Here is a 25,341-nt window from a genome sequence, read left to right on the forward strand (position 1 = left end):
CTGGCACAAAGCACGTTGGCATTTTTATGGAGCTAAAAAAACAATTATTATAGGTCAAAATCACTGACTTCAGTATATACCTAGCAAGAACAACGATCTCCTGCTAACAGTGGCGCCGACTAGCGGCAAATATTGTCTCTAGCTAAGTTTGAACTATTAGTCGAAAGACCAGTTAATCTACCGACTCTGGCCATGGGAATGCACACTAAGAAGGGATTTTTCGAAATTCACCAGCGGGGGGATAGGAAGAGCATTAAGGCTTAACCTGAAGAACGACTTTTGAAATTGATTTCATACTTTCCCTTAAATTGATAACATTTCAAACATTGTTATAAATATTTTTATATATTTCGATTTTTTAACCAAATGTTCGAACCGTTTTAAATTCGAATTTGTTATTGCGTATTGGTTCGATTATAGAACGATTGTAAATGTTCCTTAAAATTGATCAAATCGAAAACACCTTCGTTTAATTCTCAGCAATTCTCATCATTCTCGGCGGTAGGTGTTATATAACAATTACTATGGTTGTTGAAATACTGAATATAAATGGGGTTTGCTTGCAAAACCTGCGCGGGCGAAGTCGCGGGTAACAGCTAGTATTTATATAAAAGCATTGATTTTGCATTTTTCCCTGGAACTAAATGAGAATTTTCATTATTTAGTGCAATCGTTTCTGCATTGTGCTTTTTATAAAGCTTCAAAATTACATTTGCAAATACAAAAAAAAAAAAAACAAAAAAAAACATTATATGAATTGATCTGGCGTTCGTAGATGTACAGAGTAACGCATTTAAGACAAGCGCCGCCATCTTTAGTCCACTTTAGTAAGCAGTGGCTAGCCAAACACTATACAAATCGATGGTTTACTTATGTTTGTCTTCGCCCTTAAAGTTATTTGCATTGTTTTAACAAATTAATGTCACACATTATTCGGTAAATTCATCTTTAATTAAAATACTTTTAATTAAAGATTAATTATTGAACGACGACGTTTTCTTCCTGTATTTTGTAATAGTAGCTTTATTTTTTAACCCGTATTAAGTAACCATCTTTTCAAAGTTTTAGGTTTTTTAAGGAAATAAAACAACCTGAAACCTTTTTCGGGGCGATTCTAAAATTCGACATCACAGCAATGGTGCATCTGTTAAATTTTAAATATCAGAATAAACACGGCATATCGAACGAAATCAAACCAGTGGCATAAAAATGGCGGCGTTTTGCGATCTTAAAGAAATGCGATAGTCTGTATTCTTATTTTTGTAATACAATTTAGAGTAAATACGTTTTTAATTATGATAGAAAATTTTGCAGAAGAACCATAAAGTTTTTTGTGAAACCCGAGTTTAATGAACACTGGATTTAATGCTGGTACTGAACGTTTGTAGCCTACTTAATGAACAAAACGTTCAGTACTAGCATACTATAACTATATTAAATGTGTTTTTATATCAATTAATCGAGGGAGGCGCTAGACCAGCGTTTCTCAAAGTGGGCGATAACGCCCCCTTGTGGGCGCTGGAGGCTTTCAGGGGGCAGTATAAGGCTTAAAGAGAATTGGGGGCGTTAAGGAAATATAGAGGGGCGACGGCAGACAAATTCTATATATAAAAATTCGACGGAATATATATAAAATGTTGACATTTTATATATTTTTTATTTTTTATTGAAGGTCACAACTTGAATATTTCTAACACATTGACTTTTATTTTAGCTCAGCGTTTCTCAAAGTAAGCAATAACGCCCCCTTCTGGCGCGATGAATAGATCTATGATAGAGGCAGGGTATTGAACGGTGACCAAAGGCAAAATTGGGGCTGATAAGAGGAAACATTGCGTTTAATGGTTTCCAGATGATGAGAACAATGTACAGTAAGGGCACAAAGTGTGAGATTCATAGAAAAGTTTTCCTAAGAATATTTCCAATCCTTTTCTCACACAAGAGAAAATGGGTTAGGGGGCGTTGGGTATAACTTTATGGAACAAAGGGGGCGGTGGATCGAAAAAGTTTGAGAATCACTGCGCTAGACGGTAAGCATGGTAAGCAAAGCATCGGAGTCCCAGCAATGGGTATCCTTAGTTTTTTGGCCATAGAGTCCGAAAAATTAATAAGAGCACCAGAGAATGATTTCAAATGATTTTGCATTGGGGCACCTCTATGCCTAGAATCACCTTCTAATTTTAATAGCGCTTCTTGTAATGTCTGGATGATCGAGATCGATCTGCAATATCATAGCTGCTTTCCCCTTATTGTCCTTTTTGTGCTCTTTGAGCGGTAAGGGGCCTAAAACCACAAATAAAAAAAAAGCTGCTTTCCCCTGCCGGAATTTAAGGCAAGGATATTTGTCAAAAGAAGAGCTACTAAGCTCTAACAAATAACGCTTCTATGTGTAAACCATGGCAATATAACTCTAGATATTCAATAGCTGTATTCATTGTATTTCAACTTTATTTTTATACTAAATTTATGATTTTTTGATTGCTTTCTTCGGCTGCTTTGAGGAAAACTTTTAACCTTTGGAGTGTTCACCTCTAAAGGTATCGTAGACAAAACGGTATAGCCCTGACTGACAAAATCTTGAATTCAAGAAGAAATATACAGTTAATCCCTCGGGAAGATAATGTTTTCATTAAAATATTGCTGAAATAATTACAGACAGAACTTAATTACTTAAAACTTAAATAACTTAATTTAAATAATTAAGTTTTGTAGCTTAATAATTTATGTGATATCATTTATTATTTTAGAAAGCATACAGAATATAGTTAAATTATTATGCAATGAATATCTTGAATGTTTTTATTTAAACAAATAAAAGCAATTCTAGGTGAAACTCTCATACAGCCACTTCCTTATGGTGAGTTCTGGTTTATCATTCGTCCAGAGAAGACGAGAGGCAAGCGAACAGGCGAGTATTTGACTTTTTTTTACGTTTCTCCCAATATTGTTAAAATTAGGATATGAATTAGATATTTAATCAAACTGTGATTTCTGTCGAATGTGGCCTTTTTTAAAGTTGTATTAATAATGGAATAAAGTGTTTAGCTCAATTGAATCATTTCATGGAAACTGGCACGCATCAATCGATTATATGTTAAGTCACAATTTTAGTTCCTTATGGGCGAGCCTAATCTATAGCTTGAGTAAATCGAGATAGATAACAATTCAACGAATTATAAGAAATCATCGGGATTCGGATTCCGTATCGCAAGACCATCCGACTAACCTAATTAACTATAAGAACGATCTTACCCTGAACCAAATATCCGACTTCCAGAAATCTAGAATTATTACAGAATTATAATTACAGAAAATCGGCTATTTTTGAAACTAGCTCGTTTTGAATTTGGCTGGCTATAGTACAGCTGTAGTTCCCATCACGGCCATCTTGTTTTGGTTTCCGTTGGCGTACGCTTCTCACGATGACAATTCCTACATTACTACTAGCATACGGTGTTTTAAATACAATTTTGTTTTTTACTTTTCATTATTATTTTGTATTTTAAGTATATTTTTTATATACTTAAAATCCAAAAAAACCATAAAAACGAAATATCCGGACCACTTGGCAACTTGCCGAGCTTGCCGGACATTTAGTCTGGTACTACAGTATGTGGTATTGTTAATTAATCTTCTATATGTGATTTAATAGCTATTGATTTTAGAGAATGTAATATTTCTGTAATATTTTTTCTCAGTATGTAAAGATAGAAAATGAAATTATGGCATTATTCAATAGTTCTTGGAGATTATTTATTAAGAAATTCCAAAGTCGCCTGTTACAAATTAGAGAAAAAATATTATTTTCTTATAAAAGTTGATAATAGGTCAATTAACATATTACAGCACTTATCACGGCTATAAATTATATAAATTTATTTTGGAATTGTTTAACAAATCTGTTATGTTATGATGATATATTCTATTTTTTAACATAATGTTTTAATGTTAGATAATAAATAATATTGTTTACAGATTTTTTAAAATATCAATTCGTTTTTATCGAAAAATTATATAAAGGTTAAACATGACTGTAAAAATATTTTTTAAAAACTTTCAGTGTAATAAATCTGTTGTACGTTTAGATATCTGTGGTTATTATATTTCATATTTCGGGTCGTCTATTAATTAGGTGCACAGTTTAATAGGAGAAGGGGTCGTGAAAAGTATAGTACTGTACAGTACATCACTATAAACGATGGGGAGGGAGAAGTCAAGACATATGTAGACTTTTTAGTGGTATTAGTGGCACACGAATTTGTTCTTATAAACCCACTTACTAACTGTGTGAATAAATTATCTCTTTGAAAATATTTGCAACTTTTTAAAATTATTTGTTCAGTGTCAGTGGGTTTTGTACACGTAATTAATTAAACAGAAGAAGGGTTTGCAAAAGTATGTCGTTGTACACAATAGGGAGGGAGAGAATCAAAAACGACTTAAAAATTGTACACGTAATTAATGGATGGCATCTTTACACTTTTCTGTTTATGAAATTAAAAAGATTCTAAATAAATTAAATATTGAAGTGACAAAAGTGAAAAAAACGAATCGTTTTAGGAAAATGAAAATTAATAAATTTAGTAATCACTCAGAAGTGTTATTAAGTACTAAATTTCAAGTTTTTGAACAATTAGTAAACTTTAATAGTATTTAAGTTTATTTAAGTCCGGTAAAATGTGTTACCAAGTGTACAACACACAAACGTGTGTATAAATATATGTAAATACTGTATATATATATGTAGATATATATAGGTAGATAGATGATGGAAATAATTTGGCATCAAGCGTACAAGATAGCGAAGAAATAACAGATGGAATATAACAAAATATTATCGAAGAGGTATAGAAGATAAAAGTGATGAAGTGCAGTTCCAAGAATATAGTACTTCTCTTCCAAATAGAAAGATGACGTGATAAGGCACGTTTATTTACCGTTATGGTGTAGAACTTCTAATTTAGGTATTATTATTTCTTTGTATGCTTGATCACATTCTATATTTTGCAAAATGGCTGATGAGGCACACATCACAGCTGAAGATGTTATGTTACTTAACGCACCGACTTCACCGCTCTTTCTTGTCTTATGGTCAGCGTAGCGAAATGTCTTTTTCAATTTTTGCTTGAACCAACTGTTCTCCATTGATTTTGGCGGCCTCACTTCTTGCACGGACGTTCTTATTTCAGGGTCACTACTCCACTTATTACTAGTAGAAAATAATTTATTGTGCAAAAAAGTTTTATTATTTGTTTTCATAAATTTCTCTATTGCCTCTGCACAAGAATATCTGCAACAGAATCGTGCCCATTGCAGAGGACAATATTGTCGACGTGGATCACACAAATTAGGATTTGCTCCTGTGAAGAAAAAAAAAAACAAATTGTATATCATTACAAATCTTACACTTTAAGAATTTAAAATTTTTATCTTATTTATAACATAACATAAATAAAAGTAGGATATCGAATTAAATAAACATTCCAAAACTCTTCCTGCTCTCTGGGAATTAAGATATTTTTTATGCTCTTCACCAAAGTCAAGATAACCTACAATAGTGGCGGCATGGTAGTAGGGGATGGGCCCAGCACGACTAGAAAACGCACTCCTGAAAATCCAGAACTCCAAACTGATCCGGACTCGATCTTAGATCCCCGGAACACCAATCTAACTATATAAAGCTGAAAAACCGGATTCTTTCTTTCTTTCTGTCACCGTATGCCAAAAATGGCCACTAAGGGTGCCCCTAGCTATTATTTAAATTAACAATAAATTCAGTATATTATCATTTGATGCGGTTTTTTGCATTTTTTGGCTGCGTTTTAGTAGGGTGCGTCATGAGAAATTCAGTATATTATTATTTTTATTTGTAATAGAAATTTATTATTTATACTACGGAATGACACCGCTGCTGCTAGAACGCCCACTAGGGAGCGTCCCGAGCTACTAGGATAGAAGGATTAGAAGTACGAAATCTATATACAGTATCTATATATATAATAGAGACGGGTTAATAATAATAATAATAATAATAAGCGCAGAGCCCAAACGGTTAGGAGTTGAAAGTTAAAATTTGGTACACAGTTAGGGTACGTCACCAGAACGCACACTAAGAAGGGATTTTTCGAAATTCCCCACCGGGGAGAGAGAGGTTGTTAACACTTCCCCGCGGGGAAGTGTTAACAATGGAAGTGTTAAAAATGGAAGTGTTAAGAGAAAGCGACGTGCAAGATTTACAGGCACAGATGCTGTTTTTTGCGTTTTTGCGGGAAATCGAACATATTTTTAACCCATCTAAAATTTTTTTAATTAGTCTGGAAACAGGGGGACCTAATTCTTGCATTCTGTAAAAACGTATAAGATTGGCTACAATGTAATAATCTTAATCTTCGCTATCGTTATTTTTGCCCGAGCAACGCCGAGCTTATCTGCTAGTCAAGGAATAAAAGCTGAACTTTACGGATAATAAAGTTTAGCTTTTATTCCCTTATAACTAATTTTCCAGATTTCTAAGTTTTATTTAATTTTCATTTTAAATCCAAAGTTACTGTATCGTGTTAAATAAAATAAACTATAATATATATAAATATAATATGTATATATACTTATCGAGTAATCGTAATTAAAGTATCCCTATTCAATGCCTTCTAGAGAAATTTTTAGCAGTTAATTTTTGTTATTACGGAAGACATTTCTACAATAACAAAAATTAGTACTAAAACTCGACACTGCAGAACTTTGGGCGCTGCAAGCAAGAACAATTATTTTATTTATACGATACTCTCGTGCTATGCAAAGATCTCAGAAAATCTGAAGACGATGAACAGCGTTTTTAATGGCTGACAGTGATTGATTCTCTATGGTACTTCTTACATGCAGTGATACTGTCTTTCAAGGCTGCCAGATTCGCAACATGTTCTCGATAAATCACACTTTTAAGGCTTAAGTGTTCCCACAAATGATACTCCATATTCTTTGATTGCATCACCAAAAATACCTTAGTGCACGTCTCGGTAGTATTTTTTACGGAAGTGACTTATGCATGTCTTGAAATGTCATAATGCCAAGATTTGGACTGCTAAATATCTCTCTTGAATAGGGATAGTTTAATTTAATACCCGGTTGTTGATGGAAATATGGATTTAAGAAAGTCCGACGTTTATTCGAGCATCTATAAATCCACAATTCAATTATCCTTTACTCAGTTTTAACATTTATTATTTCTTATTTATCTCTCACTACTTTTTAATACAGATTTATTATCCTTAAAACAAAAATTTTAAATTAAATAATTTATAAAATTACATTCAGCTTATTACAGGGCAGCTTATCATTGAAAACAATAGTAAAATATATATTTTAAACTTCGAGTTGAAAAAAAATAATAATTGGCTGCTACGTTAATTCAATAAACTAAAGCAGTTTTATATGAGATTAAATTTTAAATTTTATACTTGAATTCGATAACTAACCCGACTGATAATCATTATTTTGCGTAAATTCGGTTTAGATAATCAGTGCAGTTTCATTAAGATGAGAGCACGATATATTACAATTGATTAGTTAATTAAATTACGTCTACATAATCGTCTTCAGAAAAATAAGAAATATTTCTGTTAATTATAACAAAAAAGTTTTCTAAGAAAACAAAATTGAGGCCAATAACTCGAAAATAGGGCAATATATTGCTATTTATTTGGAGCATTTACTATATTTTTCATTAAATGAAAATAGGAAGAAAGCATTAATAGATTCTTACATACCAATTTACTGGAATAACAATATACTGTAATCTATAAAAGTATATACAGTAGGCCTATAAATCTATATATAAATTATAACTAAGACTACGACATGCAAACACTAAAAATCATATAAATAGTTGTAAAAATCCTAAGTGATGCGATTTTTATAACTATAAAACCTTCAAGATGATTATATTAATTGCTTTAACTTTTATGTAATTAGCTTTTAAGATATATTTTTAGTTTTTTCGTCTGAAAATACTAATACAAATATATAAAAATACTAATTTAAAAAATATTATTTCATATACTTAATTTTTTTAATTTCAATAATAGGTAATTGTTTTCTATTAGTTAAAAAATATTCATTTTTTTCTAATAGATATACCAGCGATTAATAAGTGAAAGTAAAATTCGCGAGAAGTAGTGCGAGAAGTTTGGCGACATCGCGACTCAGACTCGTCGACACTAAAGCTGGCACTGCCTGTTTACGGCGTCGCTAAGTCTGACTCGCAACCGCACCAAATCCCTCGCGCTACTTCTCTTGAGTTCTACTTTTTGCAACTAAAACTGTAATCTATTGCTGTTAAACTTTTTTTTTATTTTGCAAATTTAATTGCATATCATTTCTTTGTAATAAAATAGTAAACTTTCTTCTCTACAGCGACGAATCTAGAAGAGGAAAATAGGGGCGATTGCACTTTCAAAAGTTTTATTACTAACAAGAACTCCATTCTTTTGTTAAATTTTATATTTTAATCTTTTCACAATTATTTTTTAAATTTTTTTCTGCATTTTTATGTTGTTTAAGTTAGTTTTAAGTAATTATTAAAGCAACGAAACTTATATATTGTTTTTAATTTCATTACAAGAAGTAAAACTCGCCCGCTCCCTAAGATTCGTTTTGGTTTTTTCGTGTCCAGATTCTCTTCTTTCTCGGTAACAGCATGATTATTTTAATTTCAAATAAAAATTATTTGATGCAATTTTGTTTAAAATTCATAAAAAAAGGACTGAAAAAAAGAGACTAAAGTTTAAAGTTAAATAAATACCTGGTGATGTCGATTTATGAAAGTTTAAATACATTCAAATATATAAGATTTTCATCCTGTTTTTATGAAGTTTTATTAAAAAATACCCATTAATTCTATATTAACGTTATCTAGATTAAGAAGTTTCTGTCGATTTAATATTATTTATTTAAATATTTAAATCATATCTTCTGAATTCATATTTGTGATGTGATTGATAAAAATATTACCTTTTGCCTAAATCAATAATTATGGAAATAATGGTTTAAATAAAATGTTTCTATTAATTGCTTTAATCCAGTCGAATCTGATTAATTTGAATTTAATTAATTCGAATCCGTTGTTATTATTTTTTTTTTTGCATTTAAATTGATAAAAATATATATATAATTCGAATGTTTTTAGTATAAATTTAGATAATTCGGAGCCAGTGTATACTTTAAAATGAAAGTAGAAAATAGAAACTAGCATGTAGTCAACTGATTTATAGCACGAATGTTTTCCGGGAATTCCCCTAAATGCACGGGTTCTGTAAACTCCTGGGATGAAACTGTGAGCAAAGTTGTCACGTGTTTCAAAATTTTACAGACGTGAGTTTACATAGTGTAGTTGTTTAGCTACGTTTTTACGATGCCTAAGCGTAGAACTGCATAAATTTATCTTTAGCTAAACAAGTTAAAGCGATTAAAGGAGTAGAAAAAAATAAAAACAAAATACGATATTCCCAAGGAATATAGACTACTGCCAAATGCTGGAAAAAAAACAAAGAAGTCTATTTTAATATTCAAAATAAATACCGTAATCAAATTTTAACAATTCGAAATTTTTCACATTGTCTACAGTTCGAATTACAACTATTCCATTGTATACAATCGTTTTGACAGAAGCATAAAATTTTGACTATAGATCTTATGCAGAATATCATATTAAGTAAGGTTTACGTGACAGAATTATTTTACAATTTGATACTACTGTATTTAATTTTGAATTGTGTTAATGCGAGATACCAGCATATTATAGTGGTCACATTGCAAGCATAATGGAATCGACTAGCACGGATGATGATGAATAAGAAACCATGCCTCAAGCCGACATCATCCATGATAAAATATGATGATAAGGATTCGAACGCGAATCTTTTTAATGGCTAAACGATGGACTAGCCAAATTCTTAATATTCCTTTTATTACGAATTAAATACCTGGCTGACGAAATTCATTCGAAAACAATACTTGAATGATCGAACTATCTGTTTTATCTGATAATTATGACAAAATAATAAATGTATGATCAACTTGTAACAAGCTTTTTCTAAATAAACAAATACATATAATAAATATCACAATTATTATTAGTAAACTCTAATATACTGTATTTTCTATCTTAGCTTAAGACTCTATGTTAAGTAACAAGTTGTCCATTATACCTCTTTTCTAAATTATAATGTAAACTTTGGTGCTTAAACTGTAAAACGCAATAAAATATAAGCTACCAAAACCCTTAATATTAAAAGTATAAACATTCATTAAAAACTTCATTAATATAATTTTATATTTGTTGCTAGTTACGTATTATTTAAAATGTACTGAATACTGTACTATTTAACAACACTTATTTTTCTTGTTAAAATTCTTTTGAAGCTATTAATTAAGCATCAAAACTTGTTAGAATAATGCGGTAGTCACTAAATAATAAATGTTAGCTTTTGTCGCCATCTATCGATTAAATTTAACACTATTTTTATCAATTAAAATACTGTATAATAAAGGATAAACGACAGTGAATTTTAACTTTCCCTTTTTTAACCTGCAATAATTAATGGATATATAAAATATTATTAATTTACTTAATTATTCAATATTCATCAAAATGAAATTTTAAAATATATAAAAGTTTCAAATATTAAATTATTTAAATTTTATTTTAATCGTGTTTATAAAAAATTATATTTAAGTGTTTCTATTATTAAGTTAAAAAATTTCTTTGAAAATAATTAGTTTAAAATCTAATAGTAAATCAAATTATTTAACCTGCAGAAAGCAAAAGCTTTACACATTTTGTTTTTCCTTGTAGAGCTGCTTTCATCAAGGCTGTCATTCCAAAAACGTTCCTTTGATCTATTAATAATACATCCTTGTATTTATCCAATAACAGACCAACAATCTCCACGTGACCTAAATTCAAATTTCCAAATATTAATTATTAAATTAGTTTTTAATATTTTAATAGATCATGCCATTAAAATTATTCAGAATTTAGCGCTTATTTAAACAAATTTACTTCATACTAAATTTATTTTAAACGGTTTAAAATTTATCTGTAATTTAATATTTAATTTTGGTTTGATATATTTAACTGTTTAATCACTTCAGTAACACTTTTATATTAGCTTTTATTATTATAAATTAAATATTTTATAAACTTTTATTGTTATTTTTTCTCTATAATTTTGTAAAGAAACTTTATAAATTTAACTTAACTAAATTTATTCGTGGAATTATTGCTTTAGCATTTTAAAATATAATATAATTTTATGTCTTAGTGTATTTTCTAATTCTAAAGATTTTATGGTGTAATATATATAAAATTTTCCTCAAAATGTAGCCTTTAATTTTTAATTTGAATTATCATTTTGGAAATGTTTGAAGTTTTTTGATTAATCAATGAAATTTCAGCATTACTTGGAACCTAACGTAAATTTACCACGACTTATGACCACATTAACGCAATAAATTATGTTGAAAACAGTTTTAAAAATTTAATTAATGTAATATTTATGAAGTAAATTATCTTATTATAAAATATAAAAATTTGAAAGATCGATTTTTTTCTGTATTTCTGTTACAATTTAAAATTTAACGCATCTATAAAAAGAATGATATATAGGTTTATATAGGAAAGAAATGAATTAAATACCAGCAAGTGTTGTATAAACCGGTTTAAAATTCCCCAGAAAAAATTGTTACGTGAACAATTGTCCTTCATTTTGAATGAATTAATACAGATTTCCCTATAGAACACGCAATACTTTAATTTTTATGATATAAATAAATTTCGCAAAACGATAAATACGCAGATAAATTCATTTCGTCTAATTATTATATTTATATAATTTTTTTAATGCAAAATCTGAAATATAAATAATAATATGTTTTACCTGCTTGTGCAGCTGCTATAAGTGGAGTATTTCCTTCACTGTCCGCAAGATTAACATCCAGATGAGCGAGCTGAACCAAAATTTCTAACATTTTTAGATGTCCATTCGAGCATACATGATATAAACCTGTCTAAAATAAAATAGCTTCATTGAGTATGGTTAATTATTTTCACGATTGGATTTTTTCTTCTTGGCCTTCTAGTGAGGTCATAGTAGTATCAAGGATGACACCTCTATCAGCGAAAGTAAATTAACTTTACCTATTTATGGAGGGTAGAATTGTTATGACGTCATGTGAATTGAAAAGAGACAAATGTTTCTCCTGATTATTTTTAGGTTTTGATAAATATAGAAGCTATTTTGGCACCTTACTGACAATATTCTTAATAATCACGTTATAAAGTTTTTTTTTGCCTTATAAACTTGACCTTTGTCTTTAAAATCGGTTCATTAAAATCAGCATATTTTTAACATATACATTTATGTGAAAAAATTATTCTTAAATGTCACATGTTATCTATTTATATGCATAACTCTATTATTTTTTAAAATTTATTCGTAAAATATGACAAACTGTTGCTAAATTTAATTTTAAAAGCTGGTCTGTTTTTGCTAAGTTTTTTCAGATTGTCTTTAAATTGTTGGGTTATTTAACAATTTTGAAAATGATTACGAATGTTCGTCTTTAAAAAGACATTATAATACAATATTTTGCGCACGAATAATTTATATAATAAACGATAAAAGTATTTTTTGATTTCAATATTCATTGGGATTATCTAACGTGTACGACGAAAGAATGAGGATAGTAAGCTGCTGACCTGAATTACAAATCACATTTGGGAGTATTTTTGTCCAACTGATAGATGTTTATCAACGTTAGGTCATCCTTATAAGTTAGGGAACGATATAAACATGACATGAAAAACAATCGACATGTAATAAATTCTTTCATTTATTTATTAATTATATTTTTTATTAATCTAAAAATTTAGAATGAGCAATAAATATTTATTAAAAAAAATGATAGAGTTTTTATAATTTCGGCTGAAAAATCGGCTAAAGGAATAAATTTTGCCGAACTCAAATGTCAACTTATAAAAATAAATCATTATCGTAAATTTCCTGTTTAAATTTATGCAAGTGAAGACGTAATGTTAAATAGTCTTTAATTAATTGGCTATACTCTTATGTCATATATTTAACGCCATAAAATTTTTATTACTCTACAATTACTAAAAATTATATATAATATAGGTATATATATATATATATCGGTTTGAAGATATAAACTTTCATTTTTCAGCTAAATGTCAAAGTTAAATTGAAGGAATAGCTTAAATATTTGTTTTTAAAATAGAATATTGTTGTTAATTCTAACAAACGTTAATATAATAGATTTCCTAACAGAATTCATTTATTGATTATTATTATTTTGTCTTCCCACTCATTGAACTACAATATTTGATGGATGACTATCTTAAATGATAGTGTCATGTAATCTACGTAGACTTTATTAAATATTGCGTGCAAAGCAGTCTTGTTTACAATTCACAAGATGTTTTCCATTTCTTGTTAATATAAAATTTCTTTTATATATTTAGAATATACTTACTCTTCCACATCTATCTTGTTGGTTAATTGTTTGAAAAGATGGTACTTCTTCTACAATACGTTCTAATACGCTTTCGTCCGAATTCTTGCAAGCGATTAGAAAATCTGGATCTATTTTTGGACTGGCTTTTGTTTCATACATTGAAAATGTTCTTCTTTGTGATGTTCCGTTTGACATAACTAAAGGTGCGACATCGTCTTTAGTAGAATTATTTGACATTACTTCGTAAGTCATTGTGACATCTGCAGTTTCGTATGAATGAAATTTTGGTCTGTATGTCATCTCCTCCACAGAACTGACTGTATATCGAGTGGAACGAGCCATTTTTCACTCCAATGTTTAATTATCACATTTCAAAACTTGTACATATCTATTTAATTATAAATTAAAATGATTATGTTAGATAATTAAATATAAACTGAAACTTACTTTCTAAATACAAGTACTGTAATTCTATATAAGAAAAAAACTAAATTAGTATCTAAAAATAACTAAGTATTGAATAAAATATAATCAAACTACAATAGTGGTTGTATATAGCATTAGATCTATTGTTTATACAACAGATCTATTTAAGAGTTTTCTGCAGCAGATATATCTAGCATTCAAGATAGTATTTCTTTTTACAGGGAATAATGTAGCCTTCAAGAAAATCTATTATTTATTAATGAAAAATACTAAGAACATAAACATTTTATACATTAGATATAAAAATAGACCAAATTCTCACACAGTCTTGCTGTCTAACATCACCAAACTACTGTCTACGTTTAATCACTAGCGTGAGTTTAATTTGGACAAAGATTAATTAAACCAGATTAATCACGTTAATTTTTCTACAATCGAACTTCCAATAACCATTTTTATATTCCCGTCAATGGTCATTATTCTGAAATTTGACTTTATGTGTATAGTCAATTCATATTCTATTAAAAATAGATTTTTACGTAATTATCCTAGAGTATCAAAATAATTATTTGTATATATATATAACTGAATTAATATTTTCATTAAACGAATTTAAATTTAAACCTACTCCAAAATTGTGGACAATATAAAATTTTAATAGTCATAGATATGTTATAAACTTATAACATATATAAAAGAATAAGCCTATAATAACTTTTGTTATTAGTTTTATATCGCATTTTCATTCATCTTATATTTTATTTTTGTATATATTTTTAATTAGATTTATGAATGATTAATTTCGTAACTTATTTACGCATACATTCTGAGTTATTCTCCATTGATATAACTGCTTTCACCCCATTAAAATTTGATATGTTGCATTAAACTTGCAATTAATATCAGTACAAGTAATGATATTAATTATTATATAAGGGCATTCCAAAATTATTAAATTAAATTAATTTATTTATAATTAACTGGACAATTCCTTTCTGGATTTTCGCAACCCTGGGGTTAATGTCACGCTATTAGAGGGAAAAATTACGATTAATTGCCATTCAATAATTTACCATAATTTAACATAATTAACACAAATTGTGTTTATTTTATTTAAAAACTATTTAATAAAAGTGGAGATAAAAGAATCTTATTTAAAAACAATAGAAAAGTTTCTGGAGTAATTTTTTATAGCGAAATATTTCGATATTTAATTAATTATTAGAATTTATGTAACCATAAGTAAAAACTGAATTGGTAACGTAACTCATTTTACAGTTTTATATATTCAGATAAATTTATACTGATTATTTATATTAAATAAATATTTATTTTCAAAAATTTTATTTTATAAGACAATTCAAATTCTGTCAAATTTAAATTCCGGTAATATTTTATCTGATAAATAAGAAAAGGTTGTTTAGATTTAAATTAAATTAAATTTAGGATAGGCATTGTCTATTAAGAATACAGATGAATGTTGATAAGATTAATCTGATTGAAGCAGAGAATGTCCTTATATAACTACAACACTAATACTCTTTCTTTCATTGATTCAATCACTATAGAAATCAAGAAATAATATCATAGATAAATTTTAATTTTATTTGTGTGAGAAAATGTCTTATTCTTTCAAAGCATTTTTTTAAGAAAAATATTCTGAACTAAATTTTTATTTAAAAGCAAATATATATATATACACATGCCAACAGATTGCTATTAAGAGACATGTTATTCCAATTAATTGAAATGAATTTTATCATAAATTTTAAACACTACACTATATTAATTGAAATAACTTGATGGATATTATACATTTTAGAACATCTTCAGCATTAAATTAACTTACTTTCAGGTTAAATAGCCTACATGATTATATTATAACGAATATCTTGTAAATAGATTTTATAAACATAGTGATTCATTCAAAGTGCTTTTAATATTCATTAAATATTGGCAATGGAAGCATTAAAATATTTCAAAATAACATATTAAGAAGATGAATTCTTATAAAATGTTCATTTATATTTAATACGTGGATTCTGAACTTCATACTTAAGTTTTAAAACCAATTAAACTAAATGAATTTTCCAAATTTTGTATATAAAACATAAACATATTTAAATAGGTCTGTACACTGTATTTCTGTAACTAAACGGTTGCTATGAAAATAAATAATGACGTTGCTTAAAGAGAACAAATACATTTTTTAATATATATATATATATATATCAACCCACTTTAAAAAAAAATCAATGAAAGAATAAATTTATATTTTTATATATGTACAGTACTGTACAATATATAAAATTAATATAATACTCAGACAATACTTACCGGTTGCTAAGAGACCGAGAGATCACGTGACGGGAAGACACTCGCGGTCTAACACTCAAATTCACTTGCGATCCGTTGATAATTTTTTTTTTTAAGTATTGTGCAAAAAGACACCGCTTAAAATTCTTTATTTAACGTTTTCTCTACCACCTGTCGTCACTTTGTCTTTTTAAAAGTCGTTGAACTATTTGGCCAAACAATAGAAAAGGATGTTAACCCGAACAATAAGATATTTAAAGTAAGTCACCCATTCCAAATTCCTATTTAATTTAAAAAAATTTAAATTACATCATTTCAATTCTGTATAGCTTATAGATTTTTATATCCTAAAAATTAGGTTAAGGTTGAACATCGCAGAATTGCTACAATTATGCTTTGGAAAAAATCCAAATTCTGGCAAGTGAATACAGTGTTTTGAGTATTTTATTTATGTTAAAAATTTATGAGATTCTTCTCATTTGCAATACAAAGAAGTAAATCATATAATCAAAACTAAAATTTTAAGTTTAAAAAATAATATAAATATTTGATATTAATTAATTAAAACAGCTGTTTTTACTGAATATTTCACGTATGTATAATATAATAATATTAATTGATGCAAGATAAATTTTTTTTTTTTCAAATCGCTTNCTGCATAAATATCACCGAATTACAGTGATTTAATTGTACATAAATTAAATTAAAACTTTATAGTTAGTTCTACTTAATCTTTATATTTGCATATCGAGTAATTTGACTAATAGATCAATAAACTGAATTTTTATTTATAAGAATTAAATTATTTTTTTGCTTTTTCTAACTTACCTTTTTTCAAACATGCGACTAACGCTTGCAATCTTTCAAGTTATCGCAACGTTGATGGCCTTACAATACGCATGCTCTAATCATCATATGGTCCTCTTCGGTTATTTATAATCCGGTCTCCGTGCCAGAACTGTCGAAGATGTTTCGTAGTACCCTGTGTGACGTCAGCATAGAAATTACACTTAAAAATTTTTAATACGTTTCTGAAAATTTTATACACAATATCGTCATTTTCATCATAAATATAACATACACTTTAGTTAATTAACTATGTCAGCAATAAATTCGTAGATTCATATATTCAAAATTTCAATTTTTGAACGTTTATTTTACATATTATAAAAATTAATTTTGATGCTTAATACATTTTAATTTAACAACATATTAATTAAAATCTCAATAACTAGATCACATACCTGTATGCGTAATTATATGTTTTTAATAAATGAAAAACAAGTCAAGCGAATGGCCTACAATATATAATTTAAATTCATATGATTCGATTGCTTTTTGTGGAAAAAAAAATATATATATATACACATGCCAACAGATTGCTATTAAGAGACATGTTATTCCAATTAATTGAAATGAATTTTATCATAAATTTTAAACACTACACTATATTAATTGAAATAACTTGATGGATATTATACATTTTAGAACATCTTCAGCATTAAATTAACTTACTTTCAGGTTAAATAGCCTACATGATTATATTATAACGAATATCTTGTAAATAGATTTTATAAACATAGTGATTCATTCAAAGTGTTTTTAATATTCATTAAATATTGGCAATGGAAGCATTAAAATATTTCAAAATAACATATTAAGAAGATGAATTCTTATAAAATGTTCATTTATATTTAATACGTGGATTCTGAACTTCATACTTAAGTTTTAAAACCAATTAAACTAAATGAATTTTCCAAATTTTGTATATAAAACATAAACATATTTAAATAGGTCTGTACACTGTATTTCTGTAACTAAACGGTTGCTATGAAAATAAATAATGACGTTGCTTAAAGAGAACAAATACATTTTTTAATATATATATATATATATATCAACCCACTTTAAAAAAAAATCAATGAAAGAATAAATTTATATTTTTATATATGTACAGTACTGTACAATATATAAAATTAATATAATACTCAGACAATACTTACCGGTTGCTAAGAGACCGAGAGATCACGTGACGGGAAGACACTCGCGGTCTAACACTCAAATTCACTTGCGATCCGTTGATAATTTTTTTTTTTAAGTATTGTGCAAAAAGACACCGCTTAAAATTCTTTATTTAACGTTTTCTCTACCACCTGTCGTCACTTTGTCTTTTTAAAAGTCGTTGAACTATTTGGCCAAACAATAGAAAAGGATGTTAACCCGAACAATAAGATATTTAAAGTAAGTCACCCATTCCAAATTCCTATTTAATTTAAAAAAATTTAAATTACATCATTTCAATTCTGTATAGCTTATAGATTTTTATATCCTAAAAATTAGGTTAAGGTTGAACATCGCAGAATTGCTACAATTATGCTTTGGAAAAAATCCAAATTCTGGCAAGTGAATACAGTGTTTTGAGTATTTTATTTATGTTAAAAATTTATGAGATTCTTCTCATTTGCAATACAAAGAAGTAAATCATATAATCAAAACTAAAATTTTAAGTTTAAAAAATAATATAAATATTTGATATTAATTAATTAAAACAGCTGTTTTTACTGAATATTTCACGTATGTATAATATAATAATATTAATTGATGCAAGATAAATTTTTTTTTTTTCAAATCGCTTNAGAAGATGAATTCTTATAAAATGTTCATTTACATTTAATACGTGGATTCTGAACTTCATACTTAAGTTTTAAAACCAATTAAACTAAATGAATTTTCCAAATTTTGTATATAAAACATAAACATATTTAAATAGGTCTGTACACTGTATTTCTGTAACTAAACGGTTGCTATGAAAATAAATAATGACGTTGCTTAAAGAGAACAAATACATTTTTTAATATATATATATATATATATCAACCCACTTTAAAAAAAAATCAATGAAAGAATAAATTTATATTTTTATATATGTACAGTACTGTACAATATATAAAATTAATATAATACTCAGACAATACTTACCGGTTGCTAAGAGACCGAGAGATCACGTGACGGGAAGACACTCGCGGTCTAACACTCAAATTCACTTGCGATCCGTTGATAATTTTTTTTTTTAAGTATTGTGCAAAAAGACACCGCTTAAAATTCTTTATTTAACGTTTTCTCTACCACCTGTCGTCACTTTGTCTTTTTAAAAGTCGTTGAACTATTTGGCCAAACAATAGAAAAGGATGTTAACCCGAACAATAAGATATTTAAAGTAAGTCACCCATTCCAAATTCCTATTTAATTTAAAAAAATTTAAATTACATCATTTCAATTCTGTATAGCTTATAGATTTTTATATCCTAAAAATTAGGTTAAGGTTGAACATCGCAGAATTGCTACAATTATGCTTTGGAAAAAATCCAAATTCTGGCAAGTGAATACAGTGTTTTGAGTATTTTATTTATGTTAAAAATTTATGAGATTCTTCTCATTTGCAATACAAAGAAGTAAATCATATAATCAAAACTAAAATTTTAAGTTTAAAAAATAATATAAATATTTGATATTAATTAATTAAAACAGCTGTTTTTACTGAATATTTCACGTATGTATAATATAATAATATTAATTGATGCAAGATAAATTTTTTTTTTTTAGCAAATCGCTTGCTGTTTAATATATTCATGATTTAATTCTTTTTACATAAATATAATTCATTAAGTAGGATTATACGCAGTAAAATATACAACATTTTTACTTTGTACAATTCTAAATTTAGTCGTAATTCAGTTTATTCGATGGAATAAACCTAGATTTCAATTTTAAAGAGTAAGATGATATTAAAATTTCTTAGATTCTTAACATTGTTGAACTTAAACATTTAATTGCTTTTGTTAAATCAAAGTTCCTCTTCAACTTGCAATTTATTGTTTAAAATGATTCTCGTCAGTCTAAATTTACTCAAATATCGAGAAGAGAAAATTACGCTCTATTGATTTTAATTTCCATAATAAACATCTAAAATTATCAGCAATAGTTTAAATTATATTTTTTATCATGTCATCAATGTTAATAATAAAGATATTGAATTTTAAGTAAAAAAAAAATAAATGATAAATTATTTTTAAATGTTTTATTTAAAAACAAGAAAAAAGTTTAATTACTTTAATTGCACACGTGACGGAATTAAACAGATAATAAATTTTATTCGTAATCGATCTTCTATTTATGGTTAATATAAATTATTAATGTGAATTTATTAAAAAAACAAAGTCGATTTTTAAATACTATCCTCGATGATTTTTTTATCTGCATTTATATTGCATACTGATAAATAAATATATCTGATTAACTTCTCGATAATTAAACTTAATTACAGATTAATTCGATATTTTATCAAAGGAATAATTTATATTATATTTTTTTTTATATACTTAACAATTAGAAATAAAAAAAAAGAGTTAGCAATGACAGTCGGCCTTGATTTTTTACTGTTGTACAGTACATAGACACGCCTTTTCTATCATTTGTTGTCTGATATCTCGTAAATATCTTTAAACAATAACTATTTCTCTTTATATTAATAATTATTATACTGTTATTAAGACTCATTAATTTTTTATTTAATAAAAGATTAAATAATTAATAAAACTTTATCAAAAAAACATTTATCTTTCGACGTCTCGAATAAAGAACTGTTTTATATTTTTTCGGTTATAAAATGAATTAAATGAAAATTTCCAAGAGAATAAAAAGCATGCATAAATTTTTAATTAAATTGAATTAAAATAGGCGTTTTGATTAAAACCTACCTTATTTGCAACATATGAAGCTAAGCATTCACCAATGACTGAATGCGACAATGCCTACTGCATGTCCAACTCGTGGAACATTGCCAACCGCCCTTCGCAACACGAACACGTTTTTTCCCGAAAGTGACGTCATTACAGTAGCACACATGATGTACGTAAAGCAGTTTATTTTTCTCATAGGGTTTAACTTCCAGAAGTTACGGGAAAATTGAATTTTTTGGGATTATTAAATTTCTGATCTCAGAATTGTAAGTTTCAGATGCTGTATTGTCGACCAAGTTTTCCATTATATTCTGTAGATAGCATTGTGTTGATTTAATTGTTATATTCTGAGATTTTCCGAATTGATTTTGACGTGGAAAATTCGTAGACGTTAAAAGTTATTTATTCTTGATTTTTAATATCTTTAAAATGTTTATAATCTTCATTCGTGTTGCCTAATCGAATTCTTTCTTATGAATAAACATTGTTTTTAATATAAAGTTAAATAATAATTCAAAGTTATTAAAAATATATTCGAATTTAGTTTATAATTTTCTAAATATTAATAAAAAATATCTACAAACCTTTAATTGATACAGAAAAGTCTTTTTTATATCAAGTAATTATATTGTGCATCTGTCAAGTAAAGCGCTATTTTAAACGAAAATTTATATTATTACAAGAGGAAACAAATTAAAACTGAATGTGATTTATATCAAAGTGTAGATCAAGTTTTATATGATCGATAAATAACTTTTTAGTTACAGGTATATTTAGAAACTATGAAATTATTATGAAAACTTATATACAAAACAAGTTATAACCATGTGGGAATAACTATACATTCAGTTTATGAAACAAAATTGATTAAAACCTGTTAAAGCTATTTGTTAAGAAAACACTGGCAATTTTTTAATACTCCCTGCTGAGTAATTGACCAACAAAACAACTTTCCATGCGAAAAGTAGAAGAAAAGAAGAGATACTAAATAATTTTACTTGTTATTATAGAGGACAAAAATGAAGAATTAATAGAAAACATTCATTATTGATGGCGTTTTAGTGTAGAAGCAGACAAATATACAACTAAAAGAGTAAATAATTTCACTCTCTAAATTCTTTAAACAAGACGCACGTTATATAGGGAAACGTTTGTACTAATTTTATTTTTGAGGAAATGAAAAATGATAATATTTTTATCCTTATCTTTAAAATGTTTCTTATTCAATTCACGTAATCATTCATTTAAAATAGAAAGCAAAACGTTTTCTGATGAAATATTTTATAAACTCTTTCATCAAAAGAATTATTCTTTAAAAACATATTTCGAATAATTAAAGTGTTTATCAAGATGACCCAATGATATTAACCGTTTATAAAAATTAAAACTGTGTAATTTTGTTGAACATATATTTTTTAATATTAGATGCAAATAAATTAAATATTTAACCAAGAAAATCTTATATATAATATAACATCGACAAACTAACAAGCAAAACGTTTTGCTTATTCATAAAAAATAAAAAAAATAAATACTTTATTCCTTATAAAATTTGCACTTTTTATTAATTAGATTATGCCTTAAATCATATTCGATAATTTACTTCAACTAATTAAAATAAATTATTATAATTTCTTCATTATTATTGAATAGCTTAATTCACGTATGAACTGAATGTAAGTAATTCCTTATATATTATTATAATATTTAATGTTTATTGTATGTAGTTTTAATTTATTATTTTCATTTAAACTCTGCATTAATCTTTATTGCATTATTTTTTTTTACAATATTCTATCGAGCAAATATTAAAAATTGCTATTTTACTTGGAGTAAAAATTATCTTCATCCTGCATATAAATTTTAACATTTTTCTTTTTCATTTAAAAATATACTTTTATTGTGTTAAAATTACTGACGAAATTTTAATCTGAAAGTCTTTATATCATGATAACTTAATAAAAGATAAGCTTCATAAAAAATAAAATGATAAATAATTACAAACAACATAAATATGAGAAGTACAATTTTTTTCGTTAATCTCATCGTAAAACTTTCGTTTATTATAAATTAAATTGAATAAAATAACAATTAAATAATTATTAATTAATAAGTATTACATTTATTTAAATTATTAACATTTTTTAAATCAATATATTATACCATAAATTAAAATCATATATTTTTTTTATGTGTATGTAAATAATAAGTATTGTACAAGTACATGTGCGAACGATAAAACATTTTTATATAGAAATAAATTATGTTAATTCATATTTATTATCTTAACCTTGTTATTTATTTATGTTTCATAAAATTTTTCATAAAGTAAACACTGTGTGTATGTTTNGTTTCATAAAATTTTTCATAATGTAAACACTGTGTGTATGTTTTGTTATATTTATGATAGAGATTATTCAAGTTTCGAAAATCTGCAAAAATTATTTGAAAAGGATATTTTAAATTTTATTTATTTATTTGTTGTTTTTAATTTCTATTGTATTACTTCACAAGAAACTTCGAGAGATGTGGGAGATTCTTCACTGTAACTTGTCCGACATTTAATTAAGAATGATCGATCGTTAAAGCTTCACGATGATATTTTTTCATTAGTATAAATTCTATATAGCAAAGTTTGATAAATTCAAGAAACTATTGTTAAAAATAGGAAAATAATTCTTTTGAAAAAATTGTTATAGAATATTTATTTAATTCCGCATTAATTTTCAAATAAAAGTTTAATTATCTAAGTAAATTAAAATACAAATTTTCAACTTTTGCCAATCTTAGTTTAGATATTTATTAGTAATAATTAAATATCTATATTAGAGTGATTAAAAACAATTAATTATCTTTATAGAATGGTCAAGTGAGATAGTTTCATTTATATAAAATAATAAAAAGAGTAAATTTACCTTTTTTATCCTTAAAATAAAAGGGTAAGATTTAAAAAGTAGCCTAATTATCAAACTTTTTCAACATGTAAGCAACTATTAAATTGAAGTAATATATTATTGATGTTGTCGATGTTGTCGAAACCGTGTTGTATTTGCTTATTGTGTACTGGCACAATGAAGTGACGTTTTTCTCAACACTGGGCTAGTTGAATCTTTTATTTAGTTAGTTAGCTAACTAAATAAAAGATTCAACTAGCCCAGTGTTGAGAAAAACGTCACTTCATTGTGCCAGTACACAATAAGTAATATATTATATGACTATCAGATATATTTATAAATTAGTAGTCGTAGTAGTAGTTGTAGTAGTGGTAGAAGAATGAATCTAAAAATTTTTATATACGACAATCCTTCTATATAAAGTGCTAAACAAGTAAGATGACAATGAGAGATTTCTACTTCATTGAAAAATGTAAATAAAAATTTATCCTAAATTTGAAAAAACTTTCTTTAAAAAAGATTTAATTGCACAAGACAAATAAAAAACCTTAATTGGAAGTTTCAAATTCTTTTTTAATAGACTCTATACTTAACATTTTAATTTAAATCTATGGGAGTCAACAGAAAAAATTTAATCATTATTTCAGCTTTTATACAAATTCAAAACAGTGTCTTCATTCTACTGTATAGTCGAATCTCCAATAAAAGCTACCTCCCAACAACGGTCACTTCACTGTGGCTGTTGTTCAGAGCTTTGACTATATAATATAACATTTTAAAATAGATATATTTTAAACTTTAGAAGTTAAAAATATAAAGTTATTTTAACTTCTAAAGTTTTAAATATATCTAAACGAAAGTCACGACCGCAAAGGTGATAAATATGCGAAACCACGGACGTCATTACGATTTTCTGGTATAATGTTTTTGAAAATCCTTTCCATAACTATAAAAATTGATTGTATTTAAAATCTACTGGATGTTAGCCTATATAGAATATATTGTATACTGAATAAGTTTATCACATATGAAAAATATACTTTTAGAGATCATAATGTTCTATGAACTTCACAAAATGCAAGAAAAATAGCTTAAAATATCGTCAAGCAGCTCACTGGATAAAAATGACTAATATAGGAATTATTGGGTAAGAATGCATATTTGCAGTTAAATTGTGAGAGAAATTTTTTGACGTGTAATAAATAAAAGGGAAATATTTATTTATAATCTTTTACTAAATTTCTATGAGTAAAGAGATAAACGTACTTTCTGTCTAATTATTTTTGCTTTTTAAATATATCATGATGAATGGCATACGTCAAAGAAAGGAAAAAATCATAATTTCATTCAATTTACTTTATAAAGATTAATGATTTATATGGTTTATGGAATTACAATTGATTTACTGAACCACAATTTTATCTTTATATGCTTTA

The 25,341-nt window shown here is 26.6% G+C and overlaps 1 protein-coding gene across 2 annotated transcripts; it reads right to left on the reverse strand.

The window, feature by feature from the left end:
• Positions 1-3,832: 3,832 nt before the first annotated feature.
• On the reverse strand, positions 3,833-23,944 carry LOC111621418 (ankyrin repeat and protein kinase domain-containing protein 1-like). 2 transcript variants are annotated; one of them, XM_023363540.1, is made up of 6 exons: positions 23,927-23,944; positions 17,101-17,254; positions 13,549-13,918; positions 11,934-12,063; positions 10,807-10,950; positions 3,833-5,360 (listed from the first exon to the last, which is right to left on the reverse strand). In XM_023363540.1, the coding sequence occupies exons 3-6, from the start codon at positions 13,870-13,872 to the stop codon at positions 4,930-4,932; spliced, it is 1,029 nt and encodes a 342-aa protein (XP_023219308.1). In that variant the 5' UTR covers positions 13,873-13,918; positions 17,101-17,254; positions 23,927-23,944; the 3' UTR covers positions 3,833-4,929. The 2 variants fall into 2 exon arrangements, with proteins under 2 accessions (XP_023219308.1, XP_023219306.1); XM_023363538.1 differs by lacking the exon at positions 23,927-23,944 and adding an exon at positions 21,030-21,112.
• Between the last annotated feature and the right edge of the window lie 1,397 nt (positions 23,945-25,341).

The sequence above is a fragment of the Centruroides sculpturatus genome, unplaced genomic scaffold (assembly GCF_000671375.1).
Source record: "Centruroides sculpturatus isolate CEXI.00-Female unplaced genomic scaffold, Cexi_2.0 scaffold270, whole genome shotgun sequence".
In the NCBI taxonomy this organism is placed as follows: Eukaryota; Metazoa; Arthropoda; class Arachnida; order Scorpiones; family Buthidae; genus Centruroides; species Centruroides sculpturatus.

Coding starts and splice junctions, on each gene's coding strand:
- LOC111621418 (XM_023363540.1), bottom strand. CDS start 13,872: ATGGCTCGTTCCACTCGATATACAGTCAGTTCTGTGGAGGAGATGACA. Junction 10,951..11,933: donor TATAGCAGCTGCACAAGCAG/GTAAAACATATT, acceptor ATTTGAATTTAG/GTCACGTGGAGATTGTTGGT. Junction 5,361..10,806: donor AAAGCTTTTGCTTTCTGCAG/GTTAAATAATTT, acceptor TTTTCTTCACAG/GAGCAAATCCTAATTTGTGT.